This window comes from Schistocerca piceifrons, chromosome 2 (assembly GCF_021461385.2).
Source record: "Schistocerca piceifrons isolate TAMUIC-IGC-003096 chromosome 2, iqSchPice1.1, whole genome shotgun sequence".
NCBI classification, from domain to species: Eukaryota; Metazoa; Arthropoda; class Insecta; order Orthoptera; family Acrididae; genus Schistocerca; species Schistocerca piceifrons.
In genome coordinates, this window is record NC_060139.1 from 796,206,195 (window position 1) to 796,231,051 (window position 24,857).

General features: G+C 43.3%; 1 protein-coding gene across 3 annotated transcripts in view; it reads left to right on the plus strand.

Moving 5' to 3' along the window:
• The window catches only part of LOC124776395, a 201,011-nt gene that overhangs the window by 92,072 nt on the left and 84,082 nt on the right, over positions 1-24,857 (plus strand). For all 3 annotated transcript variants that reach the window (XM_047251368.1, XM_047251369.1, XM_047251371.1), the window contains exon 4: positions 18,815-19,060. In XM_047251368.1, coding sequence (XP_047107324.1) covers positions 18,815-19,060 — 246 coding nt within the window. The remainder of the gene's footprint in view (positions 1-18,814; positions 19,061-24,857) is intronic.

Consider the following 24,857-nt stretch of genomic DNA (forward strand, 5'->3'; position numbering starts at 1 on the left):
GTAAAATCGCTTCACTAACCAGAACAGAGATTCCACATTGCGCGTTGTTGTAAGATTTGTTTTCCATATCAATTGCATGAAGTCAAAAATGAAACACACGTAACGACAGAAAAAATCGTAAGCAATCTTCCGTTTTCAACAATGAGTAAGTGTTAGAAGCCGTAAGAAAATATAATAAGGTTTCTTCAGAATCATTCATGAATTCAGGGTAAATCCCTTTGATGACCAACGTAACGAATAACAAGCACTTCTGAGAATTCATATTGCACTACCCTGTTATAACTAAATAAAAGAACAAATACAACAAGAAAATTTCTGTAACACACAATAGATATTGAAGTCCTAATTTAGGCAGTAAATCGGCACTTGTGGTATATCACGAGACTATAAAGTACTGTGAAGGCAATTTGTTCAGCAAAATATCTTCAGGTGGAGATTTCTTTGCAGTAAACAGTGCTACAGTAACTAACTAAAAATGCGAAAAATAATGTGTTCACAACTTACTGGCACTAGCAATCAGCGATAATACCGAAATCGACTGAAGCACTGTGTTCTGCATCATATTAACTGATAGTGAAACATGAAGTTAGCTGCAGGACTGGCAGATACAGGCTTCGTAAAGTCTGGTGATCGTATAGACGAATGTAGTGTATCAGTACATTGCAATATTCAGGGGAGCGAATTACTTTCACAGCAACAAACTAAAACAGTCACCTAAAACTCTGAGTAAAGAAGGGAAGCAAAAAGCTGCCATGTCTAGTATCCCTGACAAGTAATTTAATGAATTCTCCCTGTGTAAAAGAGATTCAATTTCTACAGAAAGGTCTGCTAGTCAGCTGAAAATACATTATTTATTGGATATTTTATATCGGCTCTGTTTACTGCAAATTCCCAGTAATTCATTCTTTCCTTGTTACATGGAAATAAGAGCTTACAAAACCCACCAGTTCACCAGAATTATTGTATATAAGTAATTTACATGGATGTATAAATTTTTAATTTATGTCACGTGTTCAGCAATTAAAAATAAAAGATTACATTTTCATTAGAAAATTGTGATTCAGTATTTATTTATTGAAATTTCCATTTGTCACCAAATATAGGTAAAAAAATGCTACCTACAAGATTTGAACCAGACTTCTCGATCACTAGACTTCGATTCTATCCATTCACCTACCAATGCCTCAGTAAATGCTCGCGAAATATTTGGACGTAACAGCGCTTGGGAATCTTCCAATCTCTGAAAGCAATTTTTTTCGAGCTTTCCTTCTTTCAGAATTGCGTCGCAATCCATTAAGAAATTAATCTCCGACCACAGGCATTGAAATACCATAAATATGAAGAAACTCGAGGAGGGCTTGTCCGTCAGGTCTTCTTGTCAGCTAAAAGCTCATATTTACGCTCACAGGCGTGAAATTATACGACCTGCTGTCTGACCAAAGTCCGAACACATACGGATTGCGTAACGACTCCGAAAATAACTCAGATACATTTCAGGCATTTTCAAAAGTCTTGAAAACAAAGTTCTAACCACGGAAAGCGCTTGAAACATACGAATCGAGATGGATCCGTGGCGTAAACATGTCTTTGCGACTCATCAGCCACTCACGTGCAATTTCACCTATGACCATTCCCTCTCTCTATATCTTTCTTTCTCTCTCTCTCTCTGCATATATGCGCTCTAATCCATTGTGCCCCTCTGTATGCCGGACCGGAGCTACCATCTAGTGTCGTCTAATCGTATGCGCCTGTTGATTAGGCAACCCGGCTGACACTGCAGTGCCGCGTGGTGCGTTCGAGCGCCATGGATACAGCAATCAGCCATACGAGACTGAACTGACAGTTCTGTTCTGTATAGGGAAGTATCGTCATTGGATAGTCGTAAGGAAATGCAGAAAAACTTTGACAAAATTTCCACTTGGTTTAATAGAGAACTGCTTTTTTAAATTAGGATAGATGCAAGATAATGCTGCAACAAAGAGAAAAAGCCCAATAGTATCCGATTACAAGATTAGGAATGGTCAGTTTGAGTATGTCACATTGTTCAAGTATTTAGGAGTACTACTAAGAAGGAATCCGGAATGGGAACAAGTTAGGAAAGGCGAATGGAAGAGTTAGAGTTGTTGCAACGGGTCTATGATAATGCTACGTTTACGTAATGGAAATCAGCTACAAGACGCTAGTGCACCTAAGTCTAGAGTATTGTACCAATATTTGGAAACCTTGCCACATAGGCATGACAACAGACATCTAATGGATTCAGAAGTGCAATACTAGGATCTAGAAGGTAGGTATACTCCATACGAAAGTGTAATAGAAATTGCAGCACGTGTATACAGCCACTTCGGTTGCACAAAGTTTTGTCAACTGACCACGGTTTCGATTGCACTAGAGCAATCTTCATGAGAATAAAAAGTTACATGGAATACATGTAATCACACCATGGTTTAAAACATCTGAGCAAAAGTGCTCTTGTCAGACAGAAATGTCATAGGAATAAAAACTAATATATTCCTATGAAGTTTCTGTTTGACGAGAGCACTTTTGCTCAGATGTTTTAAACCATGGTGTGATTACATGTATTCCACGTAACTTATCATTTTGATGAGGACTTCCCTAGTGCAATCGAAACGGTGGCTAACTGACAAAATTTTGTGTAACCAAAGTGGCTGTATATACATTCTGTAATTGAATAGCATACGGTTGCTGGATCACAGCCAATAAAATGTTTGAAATAGAAATCCTTGGGTAATTCGAATGGGAGACCTTGGAAGAAAAACTATTCAGTTCTCGCGAAAGGAGCTTCCTGTGGTTTGCCGGTTTTACCTGTGGACTCAGGCGCCATGTCGGATTTGTCGTTAGCTGCAGCTATGGTCAGCCTTTACCTGTCTGAAATACTCCCTGCAGGCTGTCAGGCCATAGGCCCATCCGTGCAAGGGCGCCCACACGATAGTTTGTAGGCGGGGAGGGGGGGATAGAGTGAGGGTATACGGTATTTTTAATATGGAAGACAAAAGCAGCCACAAAAAAGATTCAGTGCCGACCCTTTTAAAAACCTCCGTAATACCGACTTTTAAATAATTTTTTGAAGGAAGAATACCTTACTACGCTACATTTTTCCTTTCTCCGAGAACTTTCCCCTGTTTTGGAGTCCTCTTGTATCCATGTGAGTAGCACCACAAACAAGCAACTAAAAAGTATCCAGTGTTAAACATAGGTTGTAATTTTCTAGAATCCTTGCCATTTTCGAGATTCTTAGTTATCATGCTACTTTATTTCTCAAAATTGGCTGAGAAATTTGAATGTATAAAGGTAAAATGTATAAGTTATTGTAAAATTTTCTTGGGACCAGGAGGGGGGGGGGGGGGGGGGGAGGCCAATGAACCCACCTCCCATCCCCCTTTTGTTCCACGCCTGCTACCCAGTGTCTGCGTCTACAGCTACAACTACATCCATACTCTGTAAACCACTGTGAGGTGTATGGCAGAGGGTACGTCCCGCTGTACCAGTTAGTAGGGTTTCTTCCATTAACGTATGGAGCGTGGGAAGAATGATTGTTTGAATGACTCTGTGCGTGCAGCAAATATTCTAATCTTTATCTTCACTATCCTTATGTGAGCGCTACGTAGGGGGTTGTAGTATATCCCTAGAGTAATCATTTAAGGCCGGTTTTTGAAACTTTGTTAACAGACTTTCTCGGAACAGTTAGCATCTATCTTCAAGGGTCTGCCCCCTCAGTACCTCTATGACACTCTCCCACGGATTAAACAAACCCATGGCCATTCTGCTGCCCTTCTCTTGTATACGTTCATTATCCCCTGTTAAGCCTATGGTATGGGCAATATTTTCTAGGACCATAAGTTACTGCTTAGGAAGTTATATGCCTATGGGACACATGGAGTTGCCCACAAATGGTTTGAATCATATCTGTCGGACAGGTATCAGAAGGTGGAGATAAGCCATGCAGATAGGACATATTCATCAAGATTCGAGAGAGTTTTGCACGGAGTACCCCAGGGATCTGTATTAGGGCGATTACTGTTTTTAATATCTATCAGTGACCTACCAAGTCAACTATTTGAAGCAGAGGCAGTACTGTTTGCTGACGATACAAGTTTGTTTGTTAAAGCAAATAGTGAAGCTGACTTACAGGAAAAAGTCACATTAGCAACAGACGAAGCAGACAGATGGTTTAATGAAAACAGACTCATTGTGAATGCCAAAAAAACAATGTGGATCATCTTCAGACATATTACAAATAAAATAAAAACTAACCTTACAGTAGAACTGGGTAAGTGTAAGATTGAACAAGCATCATACACTAAATTCTTGGGAGTATGGTTTGATGAACACTTAAGATGGGAAAAGCGTATAATATCATCGAACAAAAAATTAAGTCAAACATGTTATATACGTAGAATGCTTAAAAGCTCATGTAATATTAAAACAGTGTTATGTGTTTATTCTCATTCATGCACAGTTTATTAAAATACAGTGTACAGTTTTGGGGGAGCAACAGTCTAACAAAACGTTCATTTAGACTACAAAAGAAGGCAGTCAGAATAATAAAAGGTATAGGATATAGAAACTCTTGTAGGCATACTTTCAAAGAATTAAAAATCATGACACTACCATCCTTATACATATATGAAAGGATATGTTTCTTAAAAGAACACGAGGAATTTTCTACATTAAACAGAAAATTTCACAACAATGAAATGAGGAATAGGAATGATTTCCACAGAGAAATTCATAAAACAGCTATGTATCACAAAAGTGTACTATACCAACCCAAAATCCTCTACAGTGCTTTCCCCAAAGAACTAAAAATAATACCAAAACTGCACATATTTAAAAGAGAATTAAAAAACATGTTATTGAGCAATAGTTTTTACAGTATTGAAGAGTTTATGAATCATTGACAATAAAAGCGCAGTTAATATTTCCCTGACATAATAAATATGTGTAATTTCTCACATTTAAATACTTGCTGTTTCTATGAAAGTGTGAAACAGTGTTAATGTAAGAATGGAAATAATCTTTGATGTGAGAATCACTAGCTTTTTTTTGTATGTTGTTATCCTACTTGTATATTTTTATGTTAATGTTCTTATAGTTCTATTAAAATTGTAATGTCTAAGTGACAACTAAATTCAATTATAAATTTTATATCTAAAAACAAAGATTCTGTAACTTACCAAACGAAAGCGTTGGTACGTTGATAGAGACAATAACAAACACAAACACACACACAAATTTCAAGCTTTCGCAACCCACAGTTGCTTCATCAGGAAAGAGGGAAGGAGAGGGAAAGACGAAAGAATGTGGGTTTTAAGGGAGAGGGTAAGGAGTCATTCCAATTCTGGGAGCGGAAAGACTTACCTTGGGGGGGGGGGGGGGGGGGAAGGGACAGGTATACACTCGCACACACACACATATCCATCCGCACATATACATATGTCTGCTTGTGTCTGTATATGTGTGGATGGATGTGTGTGTTGGGTGAAGAAATTAACTACTCCAAAATGGATGTTGTTTGGTGTAACCGAACTGAACTTCTCCCTCACTGGCATTCAAGAGTATTGGCATTGTCTCAGCTTTGTCAGAGGCTGCACAGACTGTGTCATTATTGCCATGGAGTGGTTTAACAGCCTTTGGTGCTTCTTGCTGGTATTTTACAATCTACCAGAACTTTAGTGGATTGTGCTATATTTTGTGGAGTGACTGAGCCCATCGGCCGCTTGAGAGTTCAGTTAGGTGTGTCCTGACTTCTTGGGCAAGAATGTTGGCTATCCTCCTGGCTATTGAATCCCTGTACATCTGCCACCATTTTCTGAAGTGTCATTTAGACCTCAGTAGTTCTTGTATTTCTTTGGGAAAGTCCTCGCATATGTTTTGGTGCATCTTTGTCACTAACCTTGAGTAGCATTTGCTCAATGTGTTGACAAAGTGCTCCAAATTTTCATCAGTCTGTCTTTTTTTGTTGGTATTTGCGAGACCATTGATGTGGAGACCTACCAGATGTTCATAGCTCTCCCAGTCAGTCCAGTATGTGCAGTAGGTTGTGCTTTTACCTATGTGGTTGGCAACAGCTACTTCCAGGCAGACTGCAATACGGTCAGATTCGAGCTTGTTTATTGTCATTGGTGTCGGGGAATGAAGACTCCTACGCCATCTGTTGGTGTTCTGTTAAGTCTGTACATTGTGCTGCCCTCTGCAGCGGATATATTTCAACTGTAACTGTAAAATGGACGTGTGAGAATAAAGGTGTGTGTGAGCAGAAGTTTTACTGTGTCCTTGATTTCACTAGTGTGTAGCAAAATTTTGGTGCCGAAACCCGGGAAGACATGAAGAGATAGAGTGCTACTACACATTAAAGAGGACTCGACACCGGCGGAGATTTTTGTTTTTTCTTCATATATAGTGTGTAGTGTGGACTGAAGAGATCATCCTTGATGACTTATTCTTCTAGGATGGGATGTAAGGATAAAAGGAAAACACTTTATTCATTACACATTCAGTTAGGCTTGGGCACGCAATGGGTCCTTTAGCCTGCTGTCTTTGGTGATGTCTATCTCCTGTGGAGGGTGAAATGTGTCAAGGCTGTTATGTGTGACTACTTCCTCGTGTTATGACAAATTGCCTATGGGGGGTGAAACGTTATTGACTTCGGTACTCTATACTTGTGCCATCTTGCAGGGTTTACCGTTCCTACCGATTCTAATTGTCGAACTTCGTCCCTATGGGCATCGATCTTGTCAAAAACTCGTAGAGCCTTGTCATGGACCTTCTCTTGTATAGTGGTCTCGTGGAGTGCGGTGCGGATGTCGACGTTTCTTGTCCACCATGGAGTTCCTGTGATCCATCGATAGCAAATGTTTTGCAGCGCTTGGAGTTTGTTGTAGTTGGAGACGCACATAGTTCCCCACGAGGTGGAGCCATACAACATTGTGGGTTCCACCGTTGCCTTATACAATTGGAGTTTAGTCTTAGGGTTGAGATCCTTACTCTTCAGGAACGGAATCAATGACCTGGCCATCTTCTGGGCTGCCGTCTTCTTGTCGTCAATATGCTGCGTAAAGAGTAATTTTTTGTCAAGGTAGACACCGAGATACTTCACTCCCGGCGACCATGGGATAAATTGGTCAGCTATTTGGAGTCTGTCGTTCAGAACTGGTTTCCTCCGTGTGAATAGAACGGCTGCCGTCTTCGTCGGATTGATGGTTATCTTATTTAGCAGCGCCCAGCGTTCCATTACAGCAAGTTGCCGTTGCATCCTAGCGATTAGCTGGTCCAAGTGTACGGCGGAGAAGGTTTTGAGCGACTTCAATCTCAAAATCCGATCACGTCACGCCACGTTCAGCTCACACAGATAATTTGCGGCATTGCTCTGAAACTGTAGCAAAGGACACTGTGGGGCGATTGATTTGTATGTGATGTTACTTGGTGCATGTTTGTTGGTGGCAGAGCAATAGAGGGCAGTTGGCGTATAATTCGCAAAGCACAAATGGGACTTGCTAAAGTATTGGTAGACTGCAGCGCCATCTGTTAGCAACAGCGACCAATACTAAAGGTCGCGGAAGTTGAAAACTGCACGGTCGCGCCATCTACAAACAACACTAGGGGCTGCTAACGGTTCACACTCCAGGACAGCGATAGCATCCAACTGACGGGGTGTCTTGTCCTTGAACGCACTCTGGCGACAGAAAGCAAAACCACCAACTCACCATGGCAGAAGCAGTAGCTACGAACTTGGGGAGGCTGCGTCGGAAGCGGACGACTTTGCGATCGAATGCGACGCGTTCGTCAGCCAAATAAACGCCTTCGATGGTTCTACAGCTGCAGAAGAAGTCGAACACTTCCAGGAACGCCTACAGGAAACATTAGAAGAGTTGATCCGACTCAACGATACAATACAGGACTTGCTGGATGACTCTGAATATGAAGCCGACACGGAAGCTTGTGAGGAATATACTGATAAATGCAAACGCGCCCTCCGAAAGGCGAAAGGCCTTCTAGGAGAAGTACGCTCAGGAGACAGAAACACGACGTCAGCGGCTCAACAACACGCCTGTATGAACATAAAATTGCCTACTATCAAACTGCACGCATTCTCAGGGGATATAGAAACATGGCCTCGATTTTGGGAGCAATTCACAGCTTCCATAGACGAGAATCCGATGGTGTCAACAATGAACAAGCATTTATTCCTCCATGGTTACCTTGATGGGGAACCTAAGGACTTGGTCGATGGCATTGCTGTTACAGCTGGTACATATGAGCAGACTAAGCAAAGTTTGAAATCCAAATATGGGGGTAAGAACAGAATTATCCAAAGTCACCTGGATTTCTTGGAGAATCTTAACACTTTGACTTCAGGCAGTCCAGAGGGTCTCAATTCCACCTACTTTGAATGCCATAAGCGCATCCAAGCACTACGAGCACTAGGAGAAAATGTGGACTCTTATGGGAGAGTGCTTGCACCCAAACTTCTTCGAGCCTTTCCTGAAGAAATTTGCAGAAATTGGCTTGTTCATGCCCGAAGGCAAAAGATTGAAGAAGGGAACCTCACCAACCTTATGGAGTTCTTAAATGAAGAGGTGGAAGGAGCTATCAACACACGCAAAATTCGTGGAGATACTGTACCACACGAAAATTACGTACCAACAGCATCTGCTTTCCATGTAAAGGTGAAAACGAAGAGGAACAAGAAGAAACAACAGAATTCAGAGCCCTTCTGTGTGTATTGCGGCGAAAGAGGGCACTGGGGCCAAGACTGCCAAAAGATTGCAAGCTTGCAGGCAAGAATCGACGCCCTCAAGACAATGAACCGTTGCTTTCTATGCCTGAGACGTGGCCACAACAGAAATCAGTGTTTCAAACGGGGAAAGGCGTCCTGTGCGAAATGTAAGGGGGAGCATCACATTTCTATCTGTAGTAGCCATACCACAACAGTAAATAAAATTGAAACTATGACTTCTAACTTCACATACCTGCAGACTGCTCGTGTGAGTATCACAGGACACACTGGTAAGAGCAAACAGAACACCAACAGATGGCGTAGGAGTCTTCATTCCCCAACATCCTCGAGATAACTACTTTCGAATCCAGTTACAGTTCATCACTCTCAAGGAAGAAGGTGCAGTTTAATATGATGGGGTACTCCACTAATTCCCACATATCAGTAATAGCCTTTGAACGCACAAATAATTTTTCACAGCAACCAACAGTGCCACAAGATGTAGGAGATATGGCCTTGAGGGGTGGTACACCACTCGCAGATCCTAAAGGAGACACTGAAGATCTACCTATTGAAATCCTGATTGGAACTGATTATTACTGGAGAATCGTGACTTTGGATCAACCAATCAAGGTATCACCATCATTGGTTCTTCTCCCAACAAACTTTGGATATGTTCTCAGTGGAAACAGATCTAGCACCACCGTCAACAGACCAACTGTCAACTTTATTCAGGGTAGCTACAGTGATATATCTGATGAGTCAGTGCGCCGATTTTGGGACCTGGAGACAATCGGGATAACAGGACATCAAGAGTGAGCATTAAAACCCATGGACCACCCTATTTATAAGGAATTCCGAGAATCATACTGTGTGGAATATGGCCGCAGAGTTGTATCTCTGCCTCGAAAGAAGGCTATGCCTCTCTCCTGCAACCGCACAACTGCTGAAGCGCGTCTTCGCTCCTTACAAAACAAGCTGCGAGGGAATGAAGAGCTGAAGGTCATTTACCACGAGACCATGTCGAAATATATTGAGAAGAACCAGGTAGAGGTAGCACCTGAGGACTGTACTGCTGGAAACACGTTCTACCTGCGACACCACATTGTGAAAAAATGCATCAGTGGAGGTGTGAAGTACAGAATAGTCTTCGATGCATCCTCACATGAGCCAGAGTCTCTATCGCTGAATGATGCCCTCGAAAAGGGACCAAATTTACTTCCGGATATTCTAGCAATCTTACTACGATTCCGCACACTTCCGGTGGGTTTAGTGTGTGATGTGGACCAAGCTTTCGTGCAGTTAACGTTGAAAGAAGAAGACAGAGACCTCACGAGGTTCCTTTGGTATCGTGTTGAGCAAGCTGGAAGTGGTGCCTACATGACCTCAAATGACGTTATTACATATCGCTTCAAACGTTTGCCATTTGGACTTGCACCAAGCCCATTCCTGTTGTCAGCTGCCATAAGGGAGCTAGCAGCACTAAATAGTGAAAAATATCCACTATCTTCAGGACTTGTAAACAAGTCAGTATTCATGGACGATTTTGTAGCGAGTGTTAGAGACAGCGACACCGCTGCAACTGTTTACCATGAACTGACAGAACTTTTCCAGCAGATAAGTCTTCCATTGTCCAAATGGGCGACTAATTCGAATGATCTGAAGGCAATATGGGTTGTCAAAGACCTTGAAACAAAGACCACAACCCAAGTTTTAGGAATTAAATGGAACACAGAAGATGACTCTATCTGCAGTGACTATGAGAAGATAGCTGAAAATCTAATGGACAAACTGGCTACCAAGAGAAATGGTCTTCGAGCAGCTGCTCAGTTTTATGACCCCCTGGGTGTGTTCACTCCTGTTGGGATCGTTTCAAAGGTAATTTTCCAAGACACATGGCTGAGGGGTCTTACATGGGAGGAAGTTTTGCCCACAGATCTTGCATGTCGTTGGCACACATGGGTCTCAAAGCTTCATCACTTGTCATCACTACATATTCCTAGATGGATAGGGACGCTGGGCACAGGTGGCTCTGCGGAGGTGCATGTTTTCTGTGATGCATCTGAAAGAGCCTACGGCGCTGTTTTGTGTATAAGGACATCTACTGAAACTGGATACACTGTGCACCTTGTCTGTAGCAAGAACAGACTGGCTCCTATCAAGAAGGTAACTCTACCCAGGTTGGAGTTACTTGCTGCATTGGTCGGATCACGACTCCTTCATTACTTTTGCCAGGAAACAGGGTTTGATGCCAACAGAGCTACCTTGTGGAGCGACTCAACAGTCACTTTGGAATGGGTACGGAGTGATCGAAACAAATGGAAAACATTTATCTGTAATCGCGTGACAGAGATATTAACATACACCACACCCAGCCAATGGAGGCATTGTCTGGGAAGCCAAAATCCTGCAGATCATCTCACGCAGGGACTAGAAGCAATTCTGCTAGCCACTCTTGATATCTGGTGGGGTGGTCCACCATGGCTTTCAGAAGACAAGCAGTTCTGGCCACTGGAAATCTTATCCCCACCTCCATCAATGCCAGAAGCCAAAACGAGAGCAAATATCACTCTGATCACCATCACTGAACCACTACTGGACATTGCAAGGTTTAGTTCATATTGGCGAGTACTGCATGTAACTGCCTTTGTATTTCGGTTTATCAGCACAACAAGAAATAAAAATAGAATTTCCGGCAGTTTTAGTGCTTTGGAATTACAAAATGCCCGCGCCTACTGGATCAGAAGAGTTCAAGAGTAACTATTCACTAGTGAACTGTCTGCATTGCGTAAGGGAGAACAATTGCCCAAGGAATCAAAGATTGCTTGATACAATCCCTTTATATCGGATGGCATCCTTCGTCTTGGTGGTAGGCTGCAATGTACTGCACTGTCACACTCAGAGAAGCATCCAGTTATATTGGATGGACGTCACCATTTCACTGAGACTGCATCATCTCGGTGTGCAGATTGTGTTAGGGGAACTGCGAGAAGAATTTTGGATTCTGTGAGGACGATAAGCTGTTCAGAGAGTTCTTCACTCTTGCCTACTGTGCAGGATAATACACAGTCGCCGGTATGAAGAGATGGAGGCCCCACTACCACTGGACAGAGTTCAGCCTTCAAAACCATTTGCAGTAACAGGCATCGATTCTGCCGGACCATTATATGTCAAATCTGGACATCAAACAAAAAAGTCCTACATGGTCCTATTCACATGTGCAACAACGCAGGCCATTCATATTGAACTTGCAACTGACATGTCCACTGACAGATTTTTGATGGCCGTGCAACACTTTGCAGGACGTAGGAGCCTACCAGTCACTGTCTACTCAGACAATGCTACAACATTCCATGCAGCCAACTCAGAACTGGCAGAGCTTTTCAAAACCATGCAGCATACTGACGTACAGCTCTACTGTGCCCACCATGGAATCAGTTGGAAATTCATACCACCACGTGCGGCTTGGTGGGGAGGCTGGTGGGAACGCACGATAGGCTCAGTCAAGCGCTGCCTGAGGAAAGTTCTTGGTCGCTCCCAGGTGGATGAAGAGAGCTTAAACACCACCTTGATCAGCATAGAAGCCGCAATAAATTCACGACCCATCACTCAAGGAGAGAGTGACACTGCATTGACGCCAGCCCACTTTCTAAATGGTGGGAAATTAGTAACAATTCCATGTGGGCCAGAGCCAGCAACTAGAAAGGACCTTGCCAAGGAGTTCCGACTCAGACAAAAGGTCAATGACGACATCTGGCGCAGGTGGAAGACAGAATACCTCCTGCTGCTAAGACAATATCATGAGGTGAAGGGATACCCTTCGCAGAGGAAACCGAGAATTGGAGAGGTTGTTCTGCTCCAAGAAGACAGCAAACCACGGCACTTGTGGAAGAGGGCTGTGGTACAAGAAGTGCAGCATGGCAGACACAGTAAAATACCGTGCATCATCCTCCGCCAGCCAGATGGTATGAAGATCTGTCGACCGGTCCAGTTGGTCATCCCCCTCGAGATGGACCAGGGTGGGGAGGATGTCGGGGAATGAAGACTCCTACGCCATCTGTTGGTGTTCTGTTAAGTCTGCACATTGTGCTGCCCTCTGCAGCGGATATATTTCAACTGTAACTGTAAAATGGACGTGTGAGAATAAAGGTGTGTGTGAGCAGAAGTTTTACTGTGTCCTTGATTTCACTAGTGTGTAGCAACAATTGGGTTATACACCCAAGAGAAATTTTTTACTAGAAAGATATCTAGTATGTTGGGGCAGTAGTTTTGGTTGTGAGGGTTGTATGTTGGCTCTTCTGGTGCTACAATATTAATATCATTCTTTGCTTCTTCCAGATTGTCCAAGGTTCTCACACTCACATTTCCAGTTCTACAACCCCATGCCTTGTTTTTTGAGTTTAGATCCCCTTTAATAATCACTCTCTGACCTAAGCCTAATAGTGTTTCTACATCTACTGTGGTAATAGTCCCATCAGCAGGATGGTAGGCTGCCACCAGTATGACAGTCGTCCTGTTTACTTCTATCTCTATCCCAGTGGAATCAATTCTCCCTAGCTGGAGGATGTCAGCCTTACTACTATGGGACAACCTATTCTTAATTAAGACTACCATCTCTCCTTTAGGATGACTTAATATATCATTTATATGAATAGTATATTTTCTAATCCCAAGGTTATTATGAGGTATAAGGTGAGTCTCGTGTACTAGTGTTCTTCTATGAATAGTTCTAGGGAGTTTTTTTTGTGATGAATGCCATCTGCATTCCAATTTACTATGGTAAGGGAGTCCTTAAGATTAAGATCCATTGAAGAATGATGTCACAACTGTGGCAATAATCATGAAATTTGACAGATTATATGGGGCAGTCAGGAGCTGCTCCATCATTGGTTTCACTGTGGTGACTATTTTGCTGATGTTGAAATTGATTAACAGGTGGGCACTGTCATAAAATTGGGTGAGCGTGGCTGCTCTGTCTGTTGAGTTGGTTGTGGTTCTCATCGCCAGGCTGCCAGTTGACTGAGGTGGTGCAGTGGCATCCTATGTGGTGGGCACAACAGTGGCAGTGGAAGGGTGAGCAGTGCTGGGGGCAGGAGAGGTGAGAGGAGCAGCAGGTTCCTCTGCAGTCACCATTTGCTGTTACTGACTCTGTTTCGCAGCAGAGGAAAATTTCGCACTTTGAGAACAAGGACCAGTTTGAGAGCAGCTTCCACTCACAGTCTCTGTTTGGACTGCATGGACTTCACCATTTCAATTCAAGAGGGACTTTTTCTGTAATTGGCTGGGTATGATCCTTTACAGTTCACGCATTTTGGAGGATCTGCTATTGCTTTCACCTCTTAAGAATAGGAATATGATAGTGTTTCACACTAAATGGTTTGTGTGGTTTGATATTAGGCTTGTGCTCAAAATTCATTACTTGCCCCAAACTGTCAGAAAATACCTTTATGTTTTTCCTGACAACATTCATTAGTTCTATCATTTTGAGCTTCAGGTATTCCATCAAGATTATTAATTATTTTTCAAACTTCTTCTTTCATCTCATCCTCAGAGACTATCCACTCAGTACTTTGCAACTCCATAATGTCTTTGTTTCTTCAATTTATATATAATAATTTCAGAGGTAGCACTCCTTTTTCCTCTTCAGTATTTACTATCATTGCTTTATAATCTACCACAACTATTCCTTCCTTCAGTTTTATATGTAAACAGCCATTCCTTCAGTTTTATATGTAAACAGCCAGTCCCACAATTCATGTCCACTTTGCATATCAGCATCCAGTTCATTCCTAGAATGAAGTTCATACTCATCCCACAAACAACTAAAACTTCATGCCCCAAACTCAATCCTCCTTTTCCAAACTCCACACATACATGTTTTGTAATGGACTTAATCAATTTGCGTGTTGCCCCTAGTATCTTGGCACCAGTCACTGGCATCTCTGTTAACCTTGGATGGTGTTTCAAAACTTCATACATAGATTTTGAGATAGCCAACATTTCACTATCCTGAATTGACTAATGCACATTGTGCCTTCCCATACACTTTTACATTAATCAGGGGTTGACACATATTCAACTCTTCCTCCATAATTTCCTTTTATAACAGATCTTTTTCTAACATTTCACGTTGGTTTCCTGCTACTTCACCCTGTCCTAGGGACATTTTCTCATCACTTCTTTGTATGATTAATTGTCTCATGTTTTCTGGCCCTCTTGGATTAATCCCTTATATTGTGGCATTTTTCTCCTTGTTCTTCAATTCCTATCTCAGTATTTTCATCTGCCTGGTGTTTGTCAAGCATTTCTGGTTTTTCCTCCTCATCTTTATCATTTCTTCCTTATACAAAATATTTTATTTCTGTCATTCTCATTCTTTTCTTTCATTTTCAGTTTTTCTGTTGCTATTGAAACTATTTTGTTGTCTATGCACCCTTGACATAGTATTTCTTCCTAGTCATCCTCTATGAATTCAACTTCCAATTTCTCCTTGAAATCTAATCAATCTGTACCCTTATCATGCTCATTATCACTTTCTTCCTCATCTTCATCCTCACCTCCTTCATCTGTTAAATCTTCTCTTTCTTCCCATCTATCATATCTGCTTTTATACCTTTCACTCTTTTTCCTTCTTATACTCAAAAAATTCTGCCCCCGTATCAAGTAGCTCACACTCCCCTGGACACTGCTCTTCCCACCTAGCCACAGTGTTAACATCAACAGCATTTTCTTCCTGATATCTGTTTTCCACATTTTGTTTTGAGACTCATGACTGACTTCCTTCTTCTCTTCCCCTACCATGATACAAAAATCCAAGAATGCATCCTCTCTACTCTCATGAAGCAGACTGGGTTACTTCATCTTCTTTTGAATGGATCTTTTAATTGTCTCTCAGCCTCCTTGTTTTCTTCATTTCTCTTCATGCTACCTTCTGGACAGTGATCTTCAGCTGTATCCCTACACATCACCAACAATTCAATTTTGATCCATCCTTATTCTTTTGTCTTGCAAATCCCCTGAATTAAGTCTCCATAAACATACCCTATTTTCACCTGACCCACAAAAATTTGACTCACACTGATCCTGCATATTACTCTTTCTATTTGATTTTGATTTCCTTCTTCTCTTTCTCAGTATGCATTGGCTGTAAATGTTATTGGCCACAGCTCATGTTCTATCCCAGTTGAGCCCCTTATTGGTGTGGAGAACCTTATTTCACAAAGAGTTCTCTATCACTTTAATTATATGCACCTCAGCAGCAATAGCTTTGACATCTTCCTCCTTTCATTTCTGCAGCCCATCCTCTTTTTGTCTGAAATGATCTTATTGCAAAAGTATCTGCCTTCTATAGGTCTTGTTCCTTCCCTAAAATACTTGTTTTCATCCCTATTATACCATGTATTTACCTCATTTATTCGAGTTAAAAACCGATCAGAATCAATAGAATTAGACTAATGTGGTTTTGTAGTTTTCTTGGTAACCTCTTGTGTATGAAGTAGATTTAATCTTCCGCACACATTGGCAGGCCAATGTAATCCACAATTCTAGACAACCTTTCACAATATTCCTTCATGGACTCATGTGAATTTCAACCATACTGCGGGAATTCTTGGAAGTGTATTCATTACTCCCTTTGCCAATTTTTCAACCAGTATTTAGCTTTGGACCACTTAATTAACTCTTTATAAGTATCAGATCCCTCCAGTGCTTTAACTGCCCATCCTCAAGCATCTCCAGCAAGACAATACTCCATCAAGCAAATTTTTTCTGCTTTGTTACAAGTATTTCCTACATAGTGCCTAAATTCATTTATAAATACCATGGGATGTGTGTTGCCTTTAGAATAAAACTACATATTATGATTACCTACCCCATGAGACCAATCAGTAACCCTTGGAGAAAGGCACTGTTCCTTAGAACTTTTCTCTAGTGGTTTTACTTTTTACTGTATGTCAAAAGCATTTATCTTCATTTTATCTACTTCTCCAATCAGCTAAGAACAAGTTTTGAAATCCCCTTTCCAAGTCTTTTGTTTCTTCTATAATGTTCTTCATTTTGAGGGTCTTTATCATCAACCTCACCTATCTATCCTATTAAACTGATTTCAATCGTCTCTATTTTTTCATTAAACTAGCAAAATAGGAGAGCAACACTCCTCACTCCAGAGAAGGAATTGAGCCCATCTTATACACTAATAGTCAAAATTACTAAGATTACTCATAGGTTCTACTGTATTTTCCACTTCTATTAGTTGTGAGAGAAAGATCAATAAGAGCAATGATATCTCCAACAAAGAGCCCCACCAGAAAATGAATCATCCCAGTGGAAGCACTTGGTTACAGTTGTAGGTAATGTGAATTGCTGCTTACTTTTTGTAGGCTTGAGGATTCATCTCTGACAGTCCTGCCTACATTGATCTTGTGTCCCAAGCAAGTTTCCATAAGAAAGAATTCAAATTCAGCATTAGGAATATTAAAGGCTTCAGTGAAATAAAAGTCAGCAGCTTAAGGAACCAATTTTGAACCCTCTGAATTGGCAAAGCAGTTCTGAACCAATGTGTTACACTGTTGCTGGCCACTATTAGTTGATGTCCCAGTAAGCCTCTGAAGTTATTGCCCTTTCTCAATGACAAAGTCATGTTGAAACCAATTGCAGACAGCTTTATGGATGAGTATTTCCTTGAACAGTCTATATGCCATGAGCCAATTTCTCTCGTCTCTCTGGCTGGACTCTGCCAACCTGTCCACTGATGTTGGTAGATGATAATAGTGGGCTGGACCATATTTCCAGAGTCCAAATGAGTGTTGGCAGTCCTCTGATGCCTCCACCGCAGCCTCAGGTCACTCACATCATAGCATGCAGCTATCACTTCCACTTGTCCATCTGGGTTGCCTCAGCAGTACTGTCACTAGCAGCAACTGAAGCATTGCATCTTCCAAGACTTCCATTGGCTAGTATTTTTGGCCTTCTGTTCCTCTAATATATTTCACCTTTGCTTGATTCAGAAAATAGGTTATATTCTGGATTTACAATTTTAGATCAGTGTCTACATTTTTCATTAATAAATTTAACATTACAAGTACTTCACAGCTACTTCAGAAACACACTATTTGAATTTCTCTCACTACTCTTCCACCAATGACAGGATTCTTGCTTAATATAGGGGCCATCCCACCCCTCCCTGCCGTGGCCACAGCAACTAAGGCATCCATTTTTGATCACTTGACACCTTATTGCACAACATTACTAAAATTAAAAAATATATATATTCTGGTCATGAAACACAACCAATACAAATGTTTTACATAATTCTAAAACTTTCTAAGTAAACTATTTCCTGCCAGTATCAGTCCATTATTAGAATGCATAATGGAAATGGGCTTTGAGGTTATTGCAGTAGTTGAAATTGAGGTTTTAGGAGACTGTTCAGAAAGGGGTTCCAGTTGAGGAAAAAGGAATGAGAAAGGATAAGCTTATGAGTGGTAACTGTTTCATTGTTTAAAGTGTGGGACAATGCTGCATCAGACATTAGTTCAGTGCTCTTTAATGTTTGAACCAGTGTGCACTGGATTAAAGTAAATGAATTACTAGCACATCACAATGATGTAATTAGCAGTCTTTTTCATTTCATCCATAACCTGAGTTATTGTAAGAGCAGACCTTCATTGTTAGTTAAGTAATTACAGGTACTGCCAAATGGCGGGAATAGTGAAAATTTTGGTCAATAAGAATGCATTTTCTCTTGTCATAAAGGGTATGTGGAATGGTAAATTTCATGATTGGAAGCACTGATCATTAATGTGTGTTGTGTTATGTTACAGTATGTGATGGTTGTCTCAGTCATTAATTTATGGAGTTGGCTAGTTGTTTGATCGAGAGGTCATTTACAACTTTATGAATGTTAACCTCTTTCCCTCAACAGTGACACACTGAATGTCCACAGTCAGAAAAATCATCACTTGAGTTTTATTATCTGTTCACATATATTCTATTGTTAGTATTAGTGGGCATCACGTGCATGAATATTGAGCTGACACGCCAGTGTTGTGGACGATGATAATATGATGTTGGCAGGTAGCGGGCTGTGCAGAGCAAGCTGATGAGAACAACACCGATCCCGTCCACATTCATGTCCCTTCAAGGCAGCGTCGTGCTGAAGGAGTAGACCTGGCTGGGGCAGAGGAAGACTGTGATGCTGGAATCGTGGGACCAACCTGTGCTGACTGCAGCCGGCTGGTAATCTGCGCACAACTCAATGGCCGCATCATCCCCGTTGGCAGTGTATCCTGTCCCTCTTTAGGAGGCGGAAATACCTGTTCTGTGAGTGGAAAAGGCAATTAAAGAAAAGATTTTCTGATTATGCACATATTACATTAGTTAAATAAAACTAAGTAATCATGCATTTCTGTCATGCCAAGTTTAGACAATGATGAAGAAGCACTTGAACTTAGGTTTATCGACTTTTAATTACAGCTGTGGGCAAATTTTTGTGCTGGCATTAGTTATTTGTATCTGGGGTCTTACAAGAAATATTCTGGTGCAAAGGCATGTTGACATTGACATTTGGGTGAGAATGATTTACTAATGATTAAAAAGTGTAATTACAGCTAATGAAATGAGATGCTAAATGTTATAATCAATTTTAAATTCAACTTTCTTCATATTACAACAATTTTCATTACACTTATCACTTGTATGAGTCCTTCTTATGCAGAATGTACACAGAAATTAATTTGACGCTGTGCATTCCCTGCTTTCAGTTTTTTATAAATAGTTGTAAAATACTTTGAATTCCTATGCTTCTCTGTGTGTTTATTCTTACATATTATTTTTTTCTCTCATACAAATTTCGTTATCAACATATCTTTGTACTGAAACACCTGTTAGTTCTCAGCTACATCAGACCACTTTCCTCATTAAGGCATGAGATATGTGTTATAACCTTTAATCACTAATAAATTGCGTGCATACACAAAGTAGGAACAATAGCGGGTTACATGCTATTCACTCCGTATCTGTCATTAGACTGCCATGCCGTGACATGCGGCCGGCACCGTTCATACCCTCGTGCCCACATGTTGGCCAGGTGGCGCTCCCGCACTCGGCCGGGCTGCGGAGCGCCTCTATCGCCGTGTTCGCGTACTGACATAGCGGCACTTTTAAATCTCGTGGCAATGTCACAACACTTTTCCCCCCTTGAAAAAAAACACTCACTTCCTTGGAGACACGGACAGTGCGGAGACATCCATGGCCTCTTGGGGGGCCCCGAAAAGATCCCGCGGAGAAACACGAGAGTATGGTCGAAAATGGCCAGGACGGAAGCTTGCACGTGGAACACGCTTCCTGGACGAGATGATGGGGGAAAACTCCGGAGCAGCATCCATAGGTGTCGTGGACCTGGGGGTGTGCCCCAGCGAGATGGGTCCCGGAGAAGGCGGCGTCGCGACTGGGGCCGGTTCCGGCGTACTCAGAAGCGGTAGCGACGTCAGCTGCAGCAACACGCCCGGAAGATCAGCAGCAGCAACAGGACTGGCTTCTCGGGCTGGTGGAGACGAAAGAAGGGGTGGTGGCACCGGCGTGGCCACCACTCGTAGGCGCATCTGGTCGCAATGGCGAACAACCATGCCATCGTCCGTACGTATTTCACAAAGCCGGCGGCCGCGAAGAGCCTGGACCACCCCTGGAATCCATTTAGGGCGAGATCCATACCGTCGTGCCCACACGTTGGCGCCCACTGGGTATTTTCCCGCACTAGGGGACACAGTACAAGGCCTGACAGGGTAAAGCAGGTGCAGTAGAGTGCGCGGTTGGCGGCCATGCAAGAGTTCAGCAGGGCTGCGATCACCCACAGGCGTGAAGCGATAAGAACTCAGAAATTGCAACAGAGCGTCATCCGTGGAAAAATCACTAAGGAATATTTCATCTGGCTTTTGAAAGTGCGGACAAGGCGCTCGACCTCCCCATTCAATTGCGGATGGAAGGGCGGTGCTGTAACATGATGAATCCCTTGTCCAGTACAAAAATCATGGAAGGCCTGCGAAGAGAACTGAGGGCCATTGTCTGTGACAATCGTGGATGGAAGACCTTCTAGCGCAAAGATTTTGGACAAAGCCAGCGTCGTCGCCGCAGTGGTGGGCGACGGACAGTCAACAACAAACGGAAACTTCGAGAATGCGTCAATCAACAGTAGCCAATAAGTGCCGAGGAAGGGGCCGGCAAAGTCAGCGTGCACCCGTTCCCACGGCTGCGCCAGATCAGGCCACGGAGAGGACATAGTACGAGGTGCAGCCAGTTGTTGAGCACACTGACCACACGCAGCGACCATGTGGGCGATGTCCAAATCAATACCGGGCCAATAAACATGCCTGCGGGCCAGGGACTTAGTCCGAGAAATCCCCCAATGGCCTTCATGCAATAGTTTGAGAACATCTTTGTGAAGAGAGGCTGGCACCACGACCCGTGGAGATGCGCCATCCGTGGCCAGAAGAACAACACCCTCACGAACAGACAGACGAAGGCGCAAGGCATGGTAGTTGCGAAGGGGATCCGATGCCCGGGCCTTGGTTCTGTCTGGCCAACCCCGTTGAACAAAACTGATCACCTGACGCAGGACCGGGTCCCGCGCAGTAGCCGATGCAACCTGCGAACCTGTAAGTGGAAAACCCTCGACCGCACGACGTTCTTTCTCATCAATGTGGAAACAGAGGAGTTCATCTCGATCGAAAACCGGGTCGGGCCCCATCGGCAAACACGACAACGCGTCAGCATTGGCGTGCCGGGCCATGGGGCGATAGTGAATTTCATAGTGAAAACAAGACAAGTATAAGGCCCAACGTTGCAGGCAGTGAGCTGCCTTATCTGGAAGCGACGCCGAGGGGCTGAACAGAGAGACCAGCGGCTTGTGGTCGGTGATGAGGTGAAACTTAGAACCATACAAAAAAACGCTGAACTTTTTTAGAGCGTAAATGATAGCGAGCGCCTCCTTTTCGATTTGAAAGTAACGCCGTTGGGCATCGTTGAGGGTCTTGGAAGTGTAGGCGATGGGTCGTTCCAACCCATCCTCATACTGATGGGCGAGAACAGCCCCTAGGCCGTACTGTGACGCGTCAGTTGCCAGAACCAAGTGCTGACCCGGACGGAATGTGGCAAGACAAGGCGCCGACTGCAAATGAGCCTTCAGGTGGACAAAAGACTGCTCACACTCGTCGGACCAGCAGAAAGGAACGTTTTTGCGTAACAGCTGATGCAGAGGATGAGCCACCGCCGCCGCGGAGGGAATGAATTTGTGATAATAAGCAATCTTGCCTAGAAACGCCTGAAGTTCTTTGACCGTAGACGGCCGGGGTAGAGTGGTAATGGCCGCAACGTGCTGTCGTAGAGGACGTATACCCTCACGGGACAAGTGGAAACCAAGATAAACAATGGAGGGTTGAAAGAACTGTGACTTGTCCAGATTGCACTTCAACCCAGCCGAATGCAGAACCCGAAACAGGGAACGCAAATTGCGAAGGTGCTCCTCAGCGGAGGCCCCCATGACAACAATGTCATCCAGGTAGTTGATGCAGCCGGGAACGGAGGCCGTGAGCTGTTCCAAAAACCGCTGAAAAATGGCCGGCGCACTAGCGACGCCAAATGGTAACCACTGGTACTGATACAACCCACAAGGAGTGTTGATGACGAGAAATTCCTTGGAAGACGCAACCAACGGCAACTGATGGTACGCCTCCGATAAGTCAAGTTTGGAAAAGAACTGGCCCCCAGCGAGCTTGGTAAATAACTCCTCAGGACGGGGAAGAGTATAAGTGTCAATGAGGCTCTGAGCATTGACAGTGGCTTTAAAATCACCGCACAATCGCAGACTCCCGTTGAGTTTAGAAACCACCACGATTGGCGATGCCCATTCGCTGGAGGTAACAGGAAGGAGAATCCCTGAAGCTGTTAACCTGTCTATCTCAGCCTTGACAGGCGCACGCAACGCCATCGGAATAGGGCGTGCCCGGAAAAACTTAGGGCGAGCTGTAGGTTTAAGAGTAATGTGGGCTTCAAAATCCTTGGCCTGACCCAGACCAGCAGAGAACACGGACGAGAATTCAGAACACAATCCATCCAGCTGTTGATATGGAATATCCTCAGATATGAGGTGCACATCATCATCAATGGAGAACCCGAACAACTGGAAAGCATCATAACCGAACAGGTTTTCCGTGCCCGCATGATCCACTACATAAAACGTGAGGGACCTAACAACAGACTTGTAGGCAGTGGAAACATCAAACTGGCCAACAATAGGAATTTTCTGCTTATTATAAGTTCGCAGATTTCGCGTAACTGGAGACAAGGGAGGGGAGCCCAACTCGAAATACGTGCGAGAATTAATGAGAGTTACTGCAGAGCCAGTGTCCACTTGCATGCGAACGTCTTTATCCAGAACATGAACAGTAACAAACAACTTATTTGTTTGAGAAAGCACACAATTAACATCCATGTCCGATGCCTCATCATCGTCGACAGGAACTTTAGGGGACTGACACACAGAAGCAATGTGGCCTTTTTTCCTACATGAATTACACGTGGCCCAACGTTTTGGACACGCAGCCCTGTCATGCTGTACGAAACAACGTGGACAAGAAGGAAGTGCAGAACGAACCTGCTTCTGTGGTTGCTGTTTTCACTGCGAGCGTGGTGGCCCAACGCGATGTTGTTGAAGCGAGTGAACCGCTGCCACATCGTCGTTCCCCTGTGAAACAGGCAAATTGTCCGCGTCGAAAGTGATCTGTACAGCGCCCACATCACACCACGCGTCTATTTGCGCACCAGCAGCGTGAGACACTTCAAAAGATTGAGCGATGCTGAGAACTTCCGACAACGACGGGTTTGGCAGTTGTAAGGCACGTTGCCGAACTTCTTTATCAGGAGCCAGCCATAGAATAGCGTCCCGAACCATTGAATCAGCATAAGACTCATGATGAGTGTCCGTGACAAACTGACATTTCCTACTCAGACCGTGTAGTTCCGCCGCCCAAGCCCGGTAAGATTGATGGGGCTGTTTACAACACCGGTAGAACGCGACGCGGGCGGCAACGACGTGGGTGTTTTTTCGGTAATAGTTAGACAATAAGTCACACATTTCTTGGAAGGACAGAGAGGCAGGTTCCCGCAGAGGGGCTAACTGAGATAGCAGCTGATAGATCCGTGGGGAAATCCAAGATAGGAATAACGACTTACACATAGGAGCATCGACAACGCCGAAAGCCAAGAAGTGTTGCCGCAAACGCTTCTTATAATCCTCCCAGTCTTCAGCGGCCTCGTCGTAAGGAGGGAACGGAGGCAGAGAAGAAGAAGACAGACGATGAGTTAACGACGTCGACAACGCCTGAATAGCAGTCGTCAGCTATGTTTGTTGTTCAATGAGCGCTTGCATAAGCTGTTCCATGTCGGCCTCGACACGAACACACAATGCCACAACGCAGGAAAAAAAATATCCAACCTCGTCGCCAAAAAGTGTTATAACCTTTAATCACTAATAAATTGCATGCATACACAAAGTAGGAACAATAGCGGGTTACATGCTGTTCACTCCGTATCTGTCATTAGACTGCCGTGCCGTGACATCCGGCCGGCGCCGTTCATAGCCAGGTGACGCTCCCGCGCTCGGCCGGGCTGCGGAGCGCCTCTATCGCCGTGTTCGCGTACTGACGTAGCGGCACTTTTAAATCTCGTGGCAATGTCACAACAATATGCTTTTACAATTCCATTCACAGAATACTAACAGAGAAGATTTAGGTACAGTAATGTCTTCATCAGCAGTGCATCACTGTGCAAAGAGGGATATTATACTCAGATTCTGAAATGGAAAATGAATCTGCCTTTTCAAAATATCAACTGGTAGTTCATGTTATATGTGATGCTAACCACAGAGAAAGGAATATATTAGCATTTTAAATGAAACACCTGGGAGCATATTGCAGATAAACATTGACAATTTCAATAAGCCCAAGAGAGATTAGGAAGGATATTTCAAATTGTCTTTTCTTACAGTTGCAAGGGACAGCATACATTCATAAAATTTGCTTCCATATACACAGCAGAAACAATTACTGTAAGTGAAACTCTTGAA